We start from the raw sequence: 18,382 nt of genomic DNA, 5'->3' as shown, positions 1-18,382 counted from the left end.
AATTACCATCGTAATGGAATATTTGACAACACTCACCTTTCTCGCCTTCTTCCACCACTCATTGTCCATGACAATAACCCCCATCGAACTGTCCCAACCTGTTTCAGTTTGTTTCCTCATTAATTTATTCCAACAAGACCAAACACCCTTTAACTTATCCCACTTGTTCTTCAGTTGCATCTTTGAAAAACTAATTCCAGTCATCTGATAGAACCTTTCTGACACTGTATTATAAGCTGAAGGGTTCAAATGAGTGTTGGGACGATTCCCTTGTTCCACTTGTTCGGCCATCAAGGAACAAATGATTTGGACATACTCGTCGGTCCACTCCATTGAATCACCCTGAACATAATAGTATGATTCAGTATGACTTTGCATCAATTTTGTGTATTCTCAAATTGCGTTGCACTGTTCATGTATCAATTTTGTGTATTCTCAATTTTCCTCTATTATTTTGCCATACACGCTCATGGATGTCTACTGTGGCCATCTCTACTGTACATACCCATATAATTCATCTAGTCATCTATAACGAATACAACTGAAATTTTTTATATACCTGCTCCTCCTTAGGGGTTGTACGTTTCTTCCTGTTGTTCGTGCCGTTCTTGGTGTTGTTCGTGTAGGTGGTGTGCACCGAATCCATGCCGGCAGCAGCAGCAGGTGTGGAATGGGTACTCCCAGAAGTGGCGAACGCCACACCGGCCATCCCTGCTGTCGTCGAGGACGGATCGGGCCGGGAGAGGCCTGGCTGCTGGGGATGGACGGAGGAATTGGGGGCAGGTGGAGGAGGACCATCAGATCGACTCATTCCGGTGGTCTCCTCGCCGCGGTCGTACTCCGGCCGGCCGATCCAGGTCGCGGCGGCGGCGGCGGCGGCTGGAGGTCGTGTCGTTCTGTTCTCAGCGAACGAAGGAGAAAGAACGATCTAGGGTGCTGTCGCTGGGAAAAAGAAGAAGAAAAGAACGAAACGGTATGACTTATGGGTGGCAGTGGTGGGTAATTATCTCACAACTTCACGTCTAGTCATCATACTAGAATTTTCGGAGTACCCCTTGAGGAGCTTCACAGAAAACACGAAGCTGGCCCTTAGATTCGAGTTTTTTCGTGGAACTGGATATCGTGGAGTTGCCCCGTTTGGCTTGCGATTTTGAGAGCAGAGCTGATTTTTCTGAAGCAGAGCAGTCCCAAACAGGCCCTACATTCACAGTAAGAGTTCATTGCACTTTTCGTGTGTTTGTGTGTGAGAGAGAGAGAGAAAAAGAGAGAGAGAGAGGCGCTACAGCATTGCAGCTCCCGGGCTCCAGTGAGGTCTTTATTCTTTTTACCAAAATACTATTTTGACACATTAATTTTTTTTGAAAAAAAGTGTATACATAGATACATATTCATAATACACGCATATAAATTTTCATTAATATTTATGTTCTTATGTAGCGTATACAAAAAGACAAATACACAGATTAAAATGAGCCTTATCTTTGTTATGTTTGGGCCAGATTTTTATCTTTTTGTGTAACACGCAAACAGCCGAATTACCTCATGAAATTCCTTACATACTTAACTATCATGTATATGTATTTGTATAAAAATTTGATATTTTTTAAAGCTTTTAAGTATATATTAATTCTTTTTTATATATGCAACGCCTTGCTCGGAGAGAGGGGCGTATCCTCGCCTTCACCTTGGGTGCTCTCCCTTCTAGCACCAGCCTCACATACTTCTCTCCACTCCACTTCACGGCCTCGTGGTCGCTGGTGAGTACGAGAGGTTACCAGACCTCACATTGGGACAACATTTGATATTATAGGATATTTAGTTCACCAGCTAGGGTTCTAGTGACTTGTCGTGTGGCTTTGGCGACAACAGCGGTAGCGCGCGGTGAATAAGTGTGCTCTCGATCAATCCCAGTTACGGCGTTCTCATTTGCAACATATTTTTTTTTTGGAAAATGCTCACTCTTTCTATCTGTAATTATAAAGGAGAGTGATATGCGCCGGCGCACCGGTCGAAACTTTGGACCGGCCGTGCGCAAGCCGCATGATCCACCAACCCCCGCGCACCCGCATAGTTGGATCTCCATGCAACATTTTTTCTTCGATGGAGCAAAATTTCGGTGCGATGCAGCAATTTTTTTCAACGGTTGCAACAAAAAATAAAATTTATAGCAAAAAAAATATCTACGTAATCGTAGCAAAAAAACGAAGCTGATGGTACGTGGTAGCAAAAGTGAAACACCGGTTGTAAAAAATATTTACGTGATGTGTATGCAACTTTTTTAGTGAACGGTTGCAGCAAAAAATGATGTCGGTTGTAGCAAAAATTAACACGGTTGTAGCAAAAGTAAAAAAAACATGGATTGTAACAAAAAATTCGAAGAACTGGAGTTGTAACCAAACGTATATGCAACTTTTTACTGGACAAATGTAGGAAAAAAATAATGCTTGCAGCAAATATGACGCTGTTTGCAACAATTTAAACGAAAAAATGTTGCATGCCCAGTCAGCGGGCGCGCGTGGTCGCGTGCGGCCGGCCGAACGGTTCGGCCTCCGCACCAGCGAAAAATGATTCCCAATTATAAAAAGCCCAAGGAATATGAAGAATTGACTTTACTATTTCTCACGTGATTGAAACCTAATTGTTCTATAAGTCACTTTAAGAATAGACATCACCTTCATGTAATTGACTACGATCATTCGGGTTCGTGCCTGTTTTGAATGCATAAGGTAGATCATGATTTACCTTTTCTTTCAAACAAAAATAGAAGAATAGACAGTTCGACCCAGACCCTATGATTTGTGCAAGTGCGATGATACTATATTGATCACATGACAATCAACGTTTGAAGCCAAAAGAGTGGACCATTATTCATTTCAAAAAGAGAAACACCGATGGTCACACATTGCATGATATTGGTAGAAAACTAGAAACCCTCGAAGGGAACTACAACGATGTATGCTAAAGTACGACTTCATCGTTTTTCTGAATTCCTGTAGAAGCTTTACATGTATATTTTCTCTGTCTCAAAATAAGTGTCTCAAGTTTAATACAATTTTATACTAGATCTAGTACAAAGATAAGACACTTATTTTGGAACGGAGAGAGCAGTACATTATACATGCATGCTAAACTGGCCCGTTTCCACTACAGCTTACTTTTTTCCTTTGCATGGTAGTGGAACAACATTTCCAAACTTTTTCCATCTTGCGTTCTGGCAGGTACTCTCTGTGCCACCCTTGCCACCCTCCAAATTAAGGTCGATGTTCTCTAAGGCAATGCCAGAACACGGGAGATCCTTGCTACAGCTAAGATTGATGGCATCCCTAGAAATGGTAGTCCCTCTAATGTTTTTGAACACCACATTCCGCACCTCGACCGCCGATTTCTGGTTCTTAGTACACGGCTTGGCGGAGTCACAGTAGTTTTGGTCGATGATAATCGGGTTTTGGACGTTATCCATGATCATGTTCTGGAATACGATGTCCTTGGCGTATCCGCTCCCTCCCTGCCATGTCTTGATCCGGGCTCCGTTGGTCGTGCCATACAATCGTACGGTGTCGATGTAAATACGGGATACCTCTGCTCTGGACTCATGGTCTCCTAAGCTTCCAATGCTGATGCCATGTCCCGGGCCACACACAACTCTTGTGACATGAAGGTTGTGAGTTCCATTCTCGATGGACACGCAGTCATCACCGGTCCTGATGAGACAGTCCCTGACCTGCACATATTTGCTATGGGTGATGTGGATGCCGTCGGTGTTTGGGCTCGTGCCAGGCGCGGTGATGGTGAGCCGAGCCAGGTGCACGTTGCTGCAGTCCTGAACCGACACATGCATTTGTTGGCTGTTTACAATTTTGAGGTTGTCCACCTTCAGACTATTGCAGAGGTGGAATGACAAGGCCGTGGGAGCCTCCTTGCACGGGAGAACCTTGTTGGTCTTGCACGAGTTCTTCCACCACATCTCGCCGTTGCCATTGATGGTCCCGCCGCCATTGACGGTTAGGCCGGTGACGCGCTGGAGGAAGATCCAGCGCCTCCTATCATTCTCGCTCCACGCTGACATGCTCGAAGGAGCGATGAGCGAGCCCTTCACCTTGAAGACGATGTTGGATTTGCAGGGGCCAGAGAGCGTGATGGCCTTGAGCAGGTAGGTCTTGCCCTTGGGGACAAGCAGCACGGCCGGCCGGGACGAGGAACACGCCGCGTTCCACGCCCTGGCCAGCGCCTGCGTGTCGTCGTGCTTCCCGTCACCACGGGCGCCGTAGTTGTCGAGGACGAATACAATCTTCTGGGTGGAGCTCTTGAGGGAGCAGCCGGTGTCTTGGACTGAGTTGGCATTGGACACCGAGAGCAAGAGCAGCACGAGCAGGGGAGCAAAGAAGGACCTCGTCAGCATTGTGGGAGAGAGATCTCAAAGGAATCGAAGTGTAGGTGCTGGATGAGTGGATCGATAGATGAAGGTGCAGGGATGTGGTTTGATGGCAGAAGAAGAGTTGTATGAGTAACGGATGGATGAAGACGAAGGGGCGCTGGCGAGGCGTATATATAGTAATATAGAAGTGGCGATGCTCGTGATCCATGGGGAGAGGCAGGCTCTGGAGTTGGGCGTGCAGTTCTGTCTTCGCTGCGTGGTTTGGTTGGGCGCGCATGCAGTGCGAGAGTAGGCATCGTTGCATGCATGCATGCATTGTTTCGCACGACAAAAAAATCCAACTCCACGCCAATGCATATGCACGCGTGTTTCTTCGTCTTCCACCTACGCGTTCACCTGTTCCACAGTACCTCAGTACCGACTACCATACGCTAGCACGGTGCACGGGCCTTGGTTCCTCAGATGGCACCGCATGCACTTAATTATAATTGGCCGTCTCAAGTTTTGATGATCGGCACTAGTAACATGGCTCCTTAGAGAACACGAAAAGGCAGCCGCTTAATAATAATGGAAAGGTTAATTACTAGCGCCGTCCCTGCTGGTGCACAGCGGTTGCCAGCAGGGACTGGCATGTACCCGCTCAGTTCTTAAATATAAGACATTAAAAAATTACACTATGAACTACATATAAATGCATATAAATATATTTTAGAATATATGTTTATTCATTTTGTTTCGCATGTACTCCCTCCGTTTCTAAATATAAGACCTTGTAGGGATTTTACTATAGACTACATACGAAGCAAAATGAGTGAATCTACACTTTAAAATATGTCTATATATATCCGTATATAGTCAATAGTGCAATCTCTACAATGTCTTATACTCCCTCCGTTTCTAAATATAAGTCTTTTAAGCGATTTCACTAACGGTCTACATACGGAGCAAAATGATTGAATCTATACTATAAATATGTCTATATACATCCGTATGTAGTCCACTAGTGAAATCTCTATAAAGACTTATATTTTGGAACGGATGGAGTATTTAGGAACGGAGGGAGTAGTCCATAATATAATTTCTAAAATATTTATATTTAGGAACGGAGGAGTATTGTACCTTGCATGCACGGACGTACTGATGCTGATACAGTGGAACCATGATTAAGCGATCGACGGAAAAGCATTTCTCGATCTAGACTAGGCCAGCGGCGCCAACCTAATAACTGATCGAAGCCGTTCGATCCATGCATGCATGTACGGATGTACTGTTACTTGGACGACTGGTACCCCGTTAATTAGTTATACGAGAGTTGTCCTGATGATCAATCCTTGAAGTTGTATAATCGCCTCAGAGAACAATTCCGGAGCTCAACGCGTTGACGTTGCAACATCTCAAACATTTACATGGAATGCAACAGCAAAAAATGTGTATGCATAAATTTCCAGTGGTCGTAGTAGATCAGTGAGGTAAACATAGTCACTGCGGGTCAATTTTTTCCCATCAATCTTACTATTTAGACCTCAGCTTCCTTCAACATTACTATTTACAACTACCTCTTAATGTTCCATCTCTTGTAATGTAAAAGACATTGTATTTCCTAAAAAAAAATACCAACTTCAGGTACCTTGTGCAGTACCTTCCAAACGCATTTACATAAACTGCTCCAATTATTTCAACATGGAACATGCTAATTTATATTGTTCCTGCCGTAGTTAGTGTAAAGTGAGATGTGAATGAACAGTAATGATCTTATTATTGAAACTACATATTTATATCTTCAGAAGAGACGCGTCGCACAGGCGCGACGGTTACAATGGGCACCACTAGAACGACGCATCCGTAGCATTAGGACGCAACTGTTCGGGAGAGAAACCGTATATCGGTTTCACAGGCAGAGATTCTATTTAGTTAAAGTAATTAATAAAATTCTAACACTCCCCCTAATCTCTGCTTTAGTCATTCTTGTAACATCATCATCAACATCTTGATCATCATCATCATGACTAATCTCCTCCAAAAAAACCTGTAGGAAAATATGAGGAGATATGTACAATATGCCATCAAAACTCCTTCCAAAACCCAGTGGGAAAATAAGGAGAAATCGACATATTACAATGCATGTATTACTATTGCCTCATTAAAAACCTTCCATAAGAAACCATTTAGAAAAAAATTTATGAAGGAAAAGAGCACAATATCCAATATCTAAAATCACAAACAGATTATCATTCAGGGATACACTCCCCCTGAACTTTGCAAGTTCCGAAGTCTTTCATACCAATTCCTTTGATACACTTCTGTGCAATACATGCAGCATTATATTCATAGATAATGGTGGGTGATTCCAATGATCCAATCCCGCTTGAACTTTCAATAAAGTTTATCATTCTGCGAAGCCATACACATTCACGTGATGCTTCAACCAAAGCAATAATTTCATAATGATTCATGGACGTAGCCACCAAAGTTTGTTTTGTCGATTTCCAAGAAAAGGCCGTACCTCCACTCAAGAAGACAAAACCAGTCTGTGATCTCGCATTATGAGGATCAGATAGGTATCCAACATCACAATATCCCACCATGGTCTTATCTTGATTTTTCTGATAGAACAAACCAAGATCTTTGGTGCCTTGAAGATATCTGAAAATGTTCTTCACACCAACCCAATGCCTCTTAGAAGGTGATGCACTGAATCTAGCCAATAAATATACTGCAAATCATATATCAGGCCTGGTGCAGTTTGCTAGATACATTAGAGCTCCAATAGCACCGAGGTAAGGAAATTCAAGTCCTAATACCTCTTCATCATCATCATTAGGTCTAAATGGGTCTTTATCTCTATCAAGAGATCTAAAGACCATTGGTGTTTTCGACGGATATGCTTTATCCATATTAAGTTTCTCAAGAATCTTTTGGATATAAGCAGACTGGTGAACAAGTATTCCTGAAGGAAGATGTTCAAGTTGTAAGCCCAAACAAAATTTAGTCTTACCTAGATCTTTCATCTCAAATTCTATCTTAAGATGATTACTTGCCTCGTGTATTTCTTGTGTAGTCCCAATGATGTTCAGATCATCCACATACACAGAAATAATACAAAATCAATCTTTAGATTTCTTGATAAACACACATGGGCAATCACTATTATTTAAGTAACCCTTTTGAAGAAGGGATACACTTAGTCGGTTATACCACATTCTTCCCGACTGCTTCAAGCCATACAATGACTTCTGAAGTTTTACGCAATACATGTTGCGATTAGCCTTTGGATTCGGAAGCTTCATTCCCTCAGGAACTTTCATATAAATATCAGAATCTAGTGACCCATATAAATATTTAGTCACAACATTCATCAGTTGGATAGACAAATTCATTTTCACTGCCAGTGATATTAAATATCGGAATGTTGTTCCACTCATAACAGGAGAATATGTTTCATTGTAATCGATGCCAGGTCTCTGTGTGAACCCCTGTGCTACAAGCCTCGCTTTGTATCTCACCACCTCATTGTTCTCGTTCCTCTTACGAACAAAAACCCATTTTTCTCCCACGGGGAACACATGCTGAGGAGTGGGTATTACAGCAGTAAATACCCCTCTTTTTATAAGCGAGCGCAATTCATCCTCAATTGATGCCTTCCATTTGGACCAGTCTGAGCGCTTCATACACTCTGCCATGGACTTAGGTTCTTGATCCAACTCAAGGCCTTCTGCAATTCTAGAGGAGAAATAAATGTCGACATATGTATTCTTTCTGTTGTATGATTCTCCTAAATCAATATAGTTAATGGATATCTCATCAGTACCTGTTGATCCTTCGTGATTTCCCTCAATAATTGGATCAAGGTCTTCCGATGTCCCAACACCAAAATTTGTGTGCACACTCGTACTGGGTTCTGGATGTCCAACATCCTTTAGATGTCCCTCAACCCTAGGTTGAATACCAACATCTCATTGACTTGCATTTACTATTTGAGGATTCCTCATTCCCCTTGGACGCTTCTGTCAAGCCTTGTCCTTTGTGTCTAGATTCCTCCCCCTCTTGGGTGGCTGAGTAGATCTATGGGTCACATCTACTCTCTATGGTACATTCATAGCGGGAACATTTGATTTTGTGACACCTTTATAATCAGTAAATGCGTCTGGTAGATTATTTGCAATATTTTGCAAATTTATAATCTTCTGAACCTCCAGTTCAGATTCATTTGTACGTGGATCTAAGGACTGGATGCCTTTCACATCCCAATCGATTTCACGACATTCTTTGTGGTTATTCTCTCCCCCTAATGTCGGGAAATTGTCCTCTTCAAAAATGCAATCAGCGTACCAGGCTGTAAACAAATCTCCTGTCAGGGGTTCTAGGTACTTAATGATTGACGGAGAATTGTACCCCACATAGATCCCCATTCGTCTATGAGGGCCCATTGATGTACGCTGTGGTGATGAGATCGGTACATATACCGCGCAACTGAATTGCCGCAGATGGAAAATACTTGGTTGGTTTCCACGTACTGACTGCAACGGTGAGACCGTATGATATGCAGTTGGTCGAATTTGTATGAATTTTTCAGCATGTAATACTGCATGACCCCAACATGAAGCTGGAAGATTACTATTCCGTAGGAGCGGTCTTGCTATCAACTTGATCCTCTTGATAAGTGATTCTGCAAGACCATTCTGGGTGTGTACATAAGGTACTGAGTACTCCACACAAATGCCCAAAGCTAGACAGTAATAATTAAATGCCCGTGAACTAAATTCCGCAGCATTATCCATTCTGATGGTTTTTATCCTATGCTCAGGATGATTTGCTCTCAATTTAATGATCTGAGCAATTAGCTTTGCAAAGGCATGGTTCCTTGTTGATAAAAGACAAACGCTTGACCATCTTGTTGATGCATTGACGTCAGCTGTTCTTCCCTGGCAATGGCTCCAGAAAAGTGCCGATCCTACAATCTCTAGTGTTAGCTAGACGAATGCTTATAACAACTAACCTTCTCCTGCAACAGCCCCAGAAGAATGCTGCTAGCACTCCCCGACAATGAAAGTGGAAGAATGTTGTTGATGGCCCACCAGCGCGTGGGTTCGCAGCAGTTTTCGAGGGTAGAGTATTCGACCCAAATTTGTTGGTAAGCCTTAGGAGGTGAGAGTATACTCCCAAGTATTAGTAGTTGAATGTGTCAGATTAAACCACACCTGAAAGATTAGTATCTGCAAGCACAATAGTGACAGCGAAGTAGTAACAGCGAAATAGCGGGTATCTGCAGTGTAACGAGCAATAGCAGTGGCAAGGAACAGCATTAGCAAGTAGCAACAGTAGCAAGCGACAGTAGTAGAAATAGTAGCAGCAGAGCAAGACAAGTAACAGCAGTAGCAACAGTAGGACAAACTCGTAGGCATTGGGTCAGTGATTTGTTTGGATGATATTCATCATGCAACAGCTATAACACGGAGAGATATGTGGCTAGCTCCTGTTCGTCAATGTGATGTAGGCATGCATTCCGTGTGTCGTCATACGTGCTTAGGGAAAAGAACTTGCATGACATCTACTGTCCATCCCTCCCGTGGCAGCGGGGTCCAAAAGGAAACTACGGGATATTAAGGTTCTCCTTTTAATAAAGAACCGAACCAACGCATTAGCACTTGGTGAACACATGAACTACTCAAACTATGGTCATCGCGGGGAGTGGTTCCGGTTATTGTCACTCCGGGGTTGCCGGATCATAACACATAGTAGGTAACTACAACTTGCAAGATCGGATCTAAAACACACATATATTGGTGACAACATAATAATTTCAGATCTAAAATCATGGCACTCGGGCCCTAGTGACAAGCATTAAGCATGGCAAAGTAGTAGCAACATCAAATCTCAGAACATAGTGGATACTAGGGATCAATCCCCATCAAAACTAACTCGATTACATGATAGATCTCATCCTACTCATCACCGTCCAGCGAGCCTACAAATAGATTACTCACGAACGATGAAGAGCTTCATGGAATTGGAGAGGGAAGAAGGTTGATGATGACGATGGCGACGATTTCCCCTCTCCGGAGCCCAAGACGGACTCCAGATCTGCCCTCCAGATGAAGAACAGGTGTTGGCGGCGCCTCCGTATCGAAAACGTGACGAAAAATTCTCTTTTTATTTTTTCTCGGACGAAAGACAACTTATAGAGGTGGAGTTGGGGGCGGCAGGTGCCTGTGGCCCCCACAAGCCTGCCCACCGCCACTAGGGGGTGGTGGCGGAGCAGGGGCTTGTGGCCCACAGGCCCACCCCCCAGGTGGATTCTGGCGCAGGTATTTTTGATATTTTCCAAAAATTCTCCCCGTAAATTTTCAGGACGTTTGGAGAACTTTGATTTCTGCACAAAAATGACACCAAGGCAATTCTGCTGAAAACAACGTCAGTCCAGGTTAGTTCCATTCAAATCATGCAAATTATAGTCCAAAACAAGGGCAAAAGAGTTTGGAAAAGTAGATACGTTGGAGACGTATCAACTCCCCCCAAGCTTAAAACCTTGCTTGTCCTCAAGCAACTCAGTTGACAAACTGAGAGAGAAAGAAAAACTTTGGCAAACTCTGTTTGATCTTGTTGTTGCAACTATGTCTAACTCATAACCAGAATTTCAGCAAGATCACAAGTTAACCACATAAGCAAATGACACGAAGGTCTTACGGTAAACTAATATCAATTGCATAATCATCTAACGAGCAAATAATAATGAGTTTCAAATACCAACACTTCTATCAAAGCAATCATGAAGCAATATGAATAGGCCGTATATCGCTAGCTCTTTCTGAGACCGCAAAACATAAATGTAGAGCACTTTCAAAGATCAAGGGCTGACTAAACATTGTAATTCATAGCAAGGAAGATCCAGTCATAGTCATACTCAATATCAATCAAAAGCAAAGCATAAAAATGATAGAGGTGCTCTCTAATTGGTGCTTATAAAAGAGGAGGATGACTCGATAGGAAAATAAATAGACATGCCCTTCGCAGAGGGAAGCATTGATTTGCAGAGGTGCCAGAGCTCAAGCTTTGAAAACAGAGATAATAATTTTGGGTGGCATGCTTTCATTGTCAATGCAATGACCAAGAGTTCTCAATATCTTCCATGCTACTCATGCTATAGGCGGTTCCCAAACAGAAAAGTAAAGTTTTAACTCCCCCACCACCAATCAATCACACTCCACGGCTAGCCGAATCCTCGGGTACCGTTCATACTAACATCAATCCGGAGGGAGTCTTGTTTTACAGTTATGTTTTTGATTTAAGCACGGAACTGGGCATCCCAAATACCGGTCCCTTTCTCGTGAATGACTGTGAATAAACACATGTCGAGGATAACACTCCTAGCATGGAAGATACCAATAGCCCTCTATCACCACATGAGCGGTTCGGGCATGCAAAACAGATTATTTCTTGAAGGTTTAGAGAATGACACATGCAAATTTACTTGGAACGACACGTAGATACCGCAAATAGGTAGGTATGGTGGACTCTCATGGAAAAACTTTTGGGTTGATGGAAGTGGATGCACAAGCAGTATTCCCGCTTAGTACAAGTGAAGGCTAGCAAAAGACTGGGAAGCGACCAACTATAGAGCGACAACAGTCATCAAGATGCAATTAGTTTGACTAACATTAAATGCAAGCATGAACATGATATAAATCACCATGAACACGAACATCATAGAGGCTATGTTGATTTTGTTTCAACTACATGCATGAACATGCGCCAAGTCAAGCCAGTTGAAACATTCAAAGGAGAATACCTTCCTATCATACTACATCATAGTCATCTCAAAATCTATGTTGGCATTCAAGACAAACCATTATAAGCTCTCAGCTAAATAAGCATGGCATCAGAAACTATGATCTCTAAGTTGTCATTGCAAACATGGTTCTCTCACAACAAAGCTAAATCTGGGTTGACAAGCTAGTCATATTTACAAAAACAAAATAGATAGAGTTCATACCAACTTTTTAGTCTCAGTCACTTCATCATATATTATCATTGTTGCCTTTCATTTGCACGATCGAACGATGAAAACGATAATAAGCGCATTGGACTAAGCTGAATCTGCAGGCAAACACAAAGGAGAAGACAAGATAATATGGCTCTTTGAAAGCTAAATAGGTAAGCATGTAAGAACCACTAAGCATTGTAACCAATATCTTCTACCTTGACACAAAGAAAAAGAAAACTATTTACACGGGAAAGCTCCCTACAAGCAAAAGAAGAAAGAAAAATCTTTTTGGGTTTTCTCAAAAGGACACAAAACAAGAAAACAAGAAAATGAAAAGAAACTAGCATGGATAATACAGTGGCAAAGTGTAAACACCGGCTAACAAAGTGAAAGCATAAGCATGAATGTAAAGTCGGTGAGAACACATACTCCCCAAGCTTAGGCTTTTGGCCTAGCTTGGTCTACTCCCAAGGTGGGAAATAACCAGCTCCAGGATACTCCGGAGTAGACTGTGGATGCCACTGCTGTGTGAGATCCTCTGGCTCCCACTGATAAACTGGCGTCTGGTACTCGACTGGCGGCTCGGGCGCGGGCGCCTGTGATTGGGCCAAGCCCCAATATGCGTAGATGTCTGCGGGCATAATAGTGTACCTACCTGCATGAAGATCAAACAAAGAAGGAGCAGGCAAGGTAATAGTCTCCCGAGTACCCTGACTAAATGCCAGGTTATAAATCATCCGTCTACTAGCATCTCTATCCAGAAAATCATGGCGAACCATGCTGTCATAATCCAGATATCTCTTAGGGAGAAGCATCTCTCCTTCCTCTCCCAGTCTAATGGGTATCTCAAAGTGTCTGGCAAGATGGGTAGCATAGATACCTCCATAGACAACACCCTTGGAACGGTTCAGGTTCAACCGTTGAGCGACTATAGCGCCCAAGCTATAAGTCTTATCGTTATAAAGGCCTTCGCGCAGAACCGCAAGGTCTAGAGAACTAAGTGATCCAGCCTCCCCACGGCCAATCAAACATTTCCCCACAAATAGTGAGAAGTACCGAAGCACAGGAAAATGTATGCTAGCAATTCTAGCGCGAGACACTCCTCTCTCCTCTCCAACATCAATAGAACCAATGAAATCCTCCAAGTCCCGTGGACGAGGGTCACAGATATCCCCAACATAAGGTAATCTGCATACAATGCAAAAGTCCTGCAGCGTCATGCACTAGGGGATATCGTAAATCATGAACTCAACCATGGGAGGATTCTTCCTCGGATAAAAGTTGAAGGTTTGAACGAAAATATTGGTGAGGAGGAGATATTGTGGGCACTTATCTTCAACGAACGCAGCAAGACCTGCGTCCTCCACCAAGTAATAAAAGTCTTCATAAAGTCCGGCGACGCGCAAAAATTCATCACTTGGCCACTCGCACGCTCGAACTTCTGTGACTCGAGGGACTGCGTACTTGGGGTGATTCTTCTCGTCCTCCTTGGGGTTACGGCTTGAAGAGCCTCTCAAGAACCTCCTCATCTCTTCCTTTTTCTAGCTCTGAAAAATTCTGAAATTTTTAGAGACTTCGAAAGAAAAGTGAATGAGGATTAACCCAACTTGTAGCAACTACTCCTATTAGTGCTTAGAGACCGTATCACGCACTAAAACTACTTGGGACCAGCTAAAATCAACTTTTCAAGCTCAAGAACAGGGTCACCAAGGCAGCAAGAACTCGCGAAGGATAAAGCACTAGAGCAAAAACTAATTGGACCAATGGAGGAGTCACTTACCAAGGAGTAATTTCACCAAAACAGTTCGGAGAATGGTGCTTTGAGCAAGGAGATCGAAAATCACAGCCAAATGAGCAAGAACACGGGTTTGAGCTGCGAAACAATTTTTTCTGGAGGTGGAAGAAGAGGCTGAGAGCTGGAATGAGTGGAGGGGGTGCCTGTGGGCCCCAGAAGCTTGCACCCCGCCACCAGGGGGGTAGGTGGCGGTGGGGGGGCTTGTGGCCCACTGGTCAGGGCCCCTGACTAGCTCTCAGGCTCAGAAATTTTCAAAAAATCCAGAAAAAATCATACTAAATTTTCAGGACCATCGGAGAACTTTTATTTTCAAGGTATTTTTCTCCGGGACGCTAAAACAGAAAACAGGAAAAGCTAAACTAATTCTATCATTTTTCTTCTAAGCAACAGAAAATGAAGACTCAAAACAGAGGTATGTGACTCTCTGATTCATCCGTTTCATGGTCATCGAAAGAAATCCGTCAATGGGATTGATCAAGTCCTTATGACAAAACCTTCTCGAATCGCAAGAGAGAACAGAGAATTTTCGAATAGCCACTAAGTCACCTCAATGGGGATATGTATCTCCCCAACAAGAAAATCATACTTCATCTTGACACGAGGAATAGGGCATTCAAAGCTCCCAATGAGAATCGATGAAGTCTTTTCGATAGCATTGATGCAATGTACTGGATATCGTTTCTTCGGAAAGTGCACTGTGTGCTCATTACCGTTCACATGGAAAGTGACATTGCCTTTGTTGCAATCTATAACAGCCCCTGCAGTGTTTAAAAAGGGTCTTCCGAGCATGATAGCCATGGCATCGTCCTCGGGAATATCCAAGATAACAAAGTCTGTTAAGATAGTGGTATTAGCAACCACAACAGGCACATCCTCGCAAACGCCGATAGGGAAAGGAGTTGATTTGTCGGCCATTTGCAGAGAAATTTCAGTGGGTGTCAACTTATCCAAGTCAAGTCTACGATAAAGAGAGAGCGGCATAACACTAATACCGGCTCCAAGGTCACATAAGGTAGTTCTTACGTAGTTTCCCTTAATGGAGCAAGGTATAGTGGGCACTCCGGGATCACCAAGTTTCTTAGGAGTTCCACCTTTGAAAGTGTAATTGGCGAGCATGGTGGAGATCTCAAGATCTGGTATCTTCTGTTTATTAGTCACGATATCTTTAATGTACTTGGCATACAAAGACATCTTGAGCATATCAGTTAACCGCATCTGTAGAAAGACGGGTCTTATCATCTCAACGAAGCGCTCAAAATCCTCATCATCCTTTTTCTTGGATGGCTTAGGAGGAAAGGGCATAGGTCTCTGAACCCATGGCTCTCTTTCTTTACCATGCTTCCTAGCAGTAAAGTCATTCTTGTCGTACTTCTTAGGTTGTGGATTATCAGGATTAACCGTAGGTTCAATCTCCACATCCTCATCATGGCTAGGTTGAGCATTATTATGAACATCGCTGTCCACATTGTCACCAGGTTCATGTTCTTCACCTGATTGTGTTTCTGCATCAGACGCAGAAATATCATTAGGTTCTTCAGGTGTGATAGTATTTGGTGAACTGGCGTGCAGGTTTCTATCATCCTTCTTCTTCTCTTTAGGATGACTAGTTGTATCAGCATTAATTCCTTGAGAATCTTTATCAATTCTCTTAGGATGACCTTCAGGATACAAAGGTTCCTGAGTCATTTTGCCTCCTCTAGTAATGACTCTGACAGTGTTGTCATTTAATTCATTGAGCAAGTCATTCTGAGCTTTAAGTACTTGTTCTACCTAAGTAGTAATCATAGAGGCATGTTTACTCAGAAGCTTCAGAGCATTGACATTTCTGTCTACACAAGCACTTAGATGGCTAAGCATACGAGCACTTTTTTCCAAATGTCTGCTAATATAATCATTGAAACTCTTTTGTTTGGCAACAAGGTTGTCAAATTCATCAAAGCATAGGCTAGCAGGTTTATCAAAATAAATATCACTCTCGTCAAACCTACGCAGAGAATTCACTTCTACTACCTGTATCGGGTTATCGAGACCGTGGATCTCTTCGATAGGTGGTAGATTTTTGACATCTTCAGATCTAATGCCTTTCTCTTGCATAGATTTCTTGGCTTCTTGCATATCTTCGGGACTGAGGAATAGAATACCTCTTTTCTTAGGAATTGGCTTAGGAGGTGCTTCGGGAATAGTCCAAGCATTATCATTGATCAAGAGGTTATTCAGTAAGGTCTCAACTTGTTCTACAGTTCGTTCCCTAAAAACACAACCGGCACAACTATCTAGGTAGTCTCTAGAGGCATCGGTAAGTCCGTTATAGAGGATATCAAGTATCTCGTTCTTCTTGAGAGGGTGATCAGGCAAAGCATTCGGTAGCTGGACGAGCCTCCCCCAAGCTTGTGGAAGACTCTCTTCTTGGAGTTGGGCAAAGTTGTATATTTCCTGCAAGGCAACTTGCTTATTATGGGTAGGGAAATATTTCTCACAAAAGTAATAGACCATCTCCTAGGGACTACGCACACATCCAGGAGCAAGAGAGGTGAACCAGGCTTTAGCATCATCCTTTAGAGAGAAAGGAAACAGCTTAAGGATATAGTAGTGGCGGATCTTCTCCTCATTAGTGAAAAGGTTGGCTATTTCGGATAGTTTGGCAAGATGGGCTACGACCGTCTCAGACTCATAACCGTGAAAAGGATCAGATTCGACTAGAGAGATTATCTGAGGGTCGACAGAGAATTCATAATCCTTATCGGTGACAAAGATAGGCGAAGTGGCAAACTTCAGATCATTTTTCATCCTAACTTCCCGAGATTTTTCCTTCCACTTGAGAACTAATTTCTCAGCGTCATAGGCATCCTTACACGCAAGAAAATCCTCAGCTATCTCTCCCTCCATAACATAACCCTCAGGTATATCAGGCATTTCATATCTAGGAGAGATAGATCTAGCAGGAGCAAAAGCAGGTTCTATCTCAATAGTATCGGTAGTTTCAGAAGCATCACGAGCATTGGCAGTAACTCTAGCAATATGAGCATCAAGGAACGCTCCCAGTGGAACATCAGGCAAAGGAGTATCTCTAGCAGTATCAAGCATAGCATCATCAGGCAAAATAGCATCTCTAGCATCATCAGGCAAAGCAGTATCAAGCATAACATCTCTAGCAGTATCAAGCATAGCATCAAGCATAGTATCAGGCATAGCATCATCATGCATAGTATCAAGCATAGTATCAGGCATAGCATCATCAGGCACAGTATCAAGCATATCATCTCTAGCAGTAGTATCACAAGCATCATCAAGCACAGGCGACATATCAAGATTTCTAGCAGGAGGTGATGTCGCAAACTTACTCATAACTGAAGGTAAATCAAGTGCAGAGCTAGATGGCAATTCCTTACCTCCCCTCGTAGTTGAGGGCAAGACTTTGGTCTTCGGATCCTTCATATTATTCATAGTGATCAGCAGATATAAATCCCAAGTGACTCAGAAAATATAGCAATACCTCCCCGACAACGGCGCCAGAAAAATGCTGACGTCAGCTGTGCTTCCCTAGCAATGGCTCCAGAAAAGTGTTGATCCTGCAATCTCTAGTGTTAGCTAGACGAATGCTTATAACAACTAACCTTCTCCTGCAACAGCACCAGAAGAATGCCGCTAGCACCCCCCGGCAATGAAACTGGAAGAATGTTGTTGATGGCCCACCAGCGCGTGGGTTCGCAGCAGTTTTGGAGGGTAGAGTATTCGACCCAAATTTGTAGGTAAGTCTTAGGAGGTGAGAGTATACTCCAAAGTATTAGCAGCTGAATGTGTCAGATTCAACCACACCTGAAAGATTATTATCTACAAACACAATAGTGATAACGAAGTAGTAACATCGAAGTAGCGGGTATCGACAGTGTAACGAGCAATATCAGTGGCAAGGAACAGCAGTAGCAAGTAGAAACAGTAGCAAGCGACAGTAGTAGAAACAGTAGCAGCAGAGCAAGACAAGTAACAACAGTATCAACAGTAGGACAAACTCGTAGGCATTGGGTCGGTGATTTGTTTGGATGATATTCATCATGCAAGAGCTATAACACGGAGAGATATGTGGCTAGCTCCCGTTCGTCAATGTGATGTAGGCATGCATTCCGTGTGTCGTCATACATGCTTAGGGAAAAGAACTTGCATGACATCTATTGTCCATCCCTCCCGTGGCAGCGGGGTCCAAAAGGAAACTACGGGATATTAAGGTTCTCCT

The 18,382-nt window shown here is 43.0% G+C and overlaps 1 protein-coding gene across 1 annotated transcript; it reads right to left on the bottom strand.

Moving 5' to 3' along the window:
* Window positions 1-3,112: 3,112 nt before the first annotated feature.
* On the bottom strand, window positions 3,113-4,492 carry LOC123399289 (polygalacturonase-like). The gene has a single exon (XM_045093707.1). The coding sequence runs from the start codon at window positions 4,397-4,399 to the stop codon at window positions 3,152-3,154; it is 1,248 nt and encodes a 415-aa protein (XP_044949642.1). The 5' UTR covers window positions 4,400-4,492; the 3' UTR covers window positions 3,113-3,151.
* Between the last annotated feature and the right edge of the window lie 13,890 nt (window positions 4,493-18,382).

The sequence above is a fragment of the Hordeum vulgare genome, chromosome 5H (assembly GCF_904849725.1).
Source record: "Hordeum vulgare subsp. vulgare chromosome 5H, MorexV3_pseudomolecules_assembly, whole genome shotgun sequence".
NCBI lineage: Eukaryota > Viridiplantae > Streptophyta > Magnoliopsida > Poales > Poaceae > Hordeum > Hordeum vulgare.
This window is presented reverse-complemented; position numbering and strand designations above follow the sequence as displayed.

Bases quoted from the DNA above. Each gene is read 5' to 3' on its own strand.
- LOC123399289 (XM_045093707.1), bottom strand. From the start codon at position 4,399: ATGCTGACGAGGTCCTTCTTTGCTCCCCTGCTCGTGCTGCTCTTGCTC.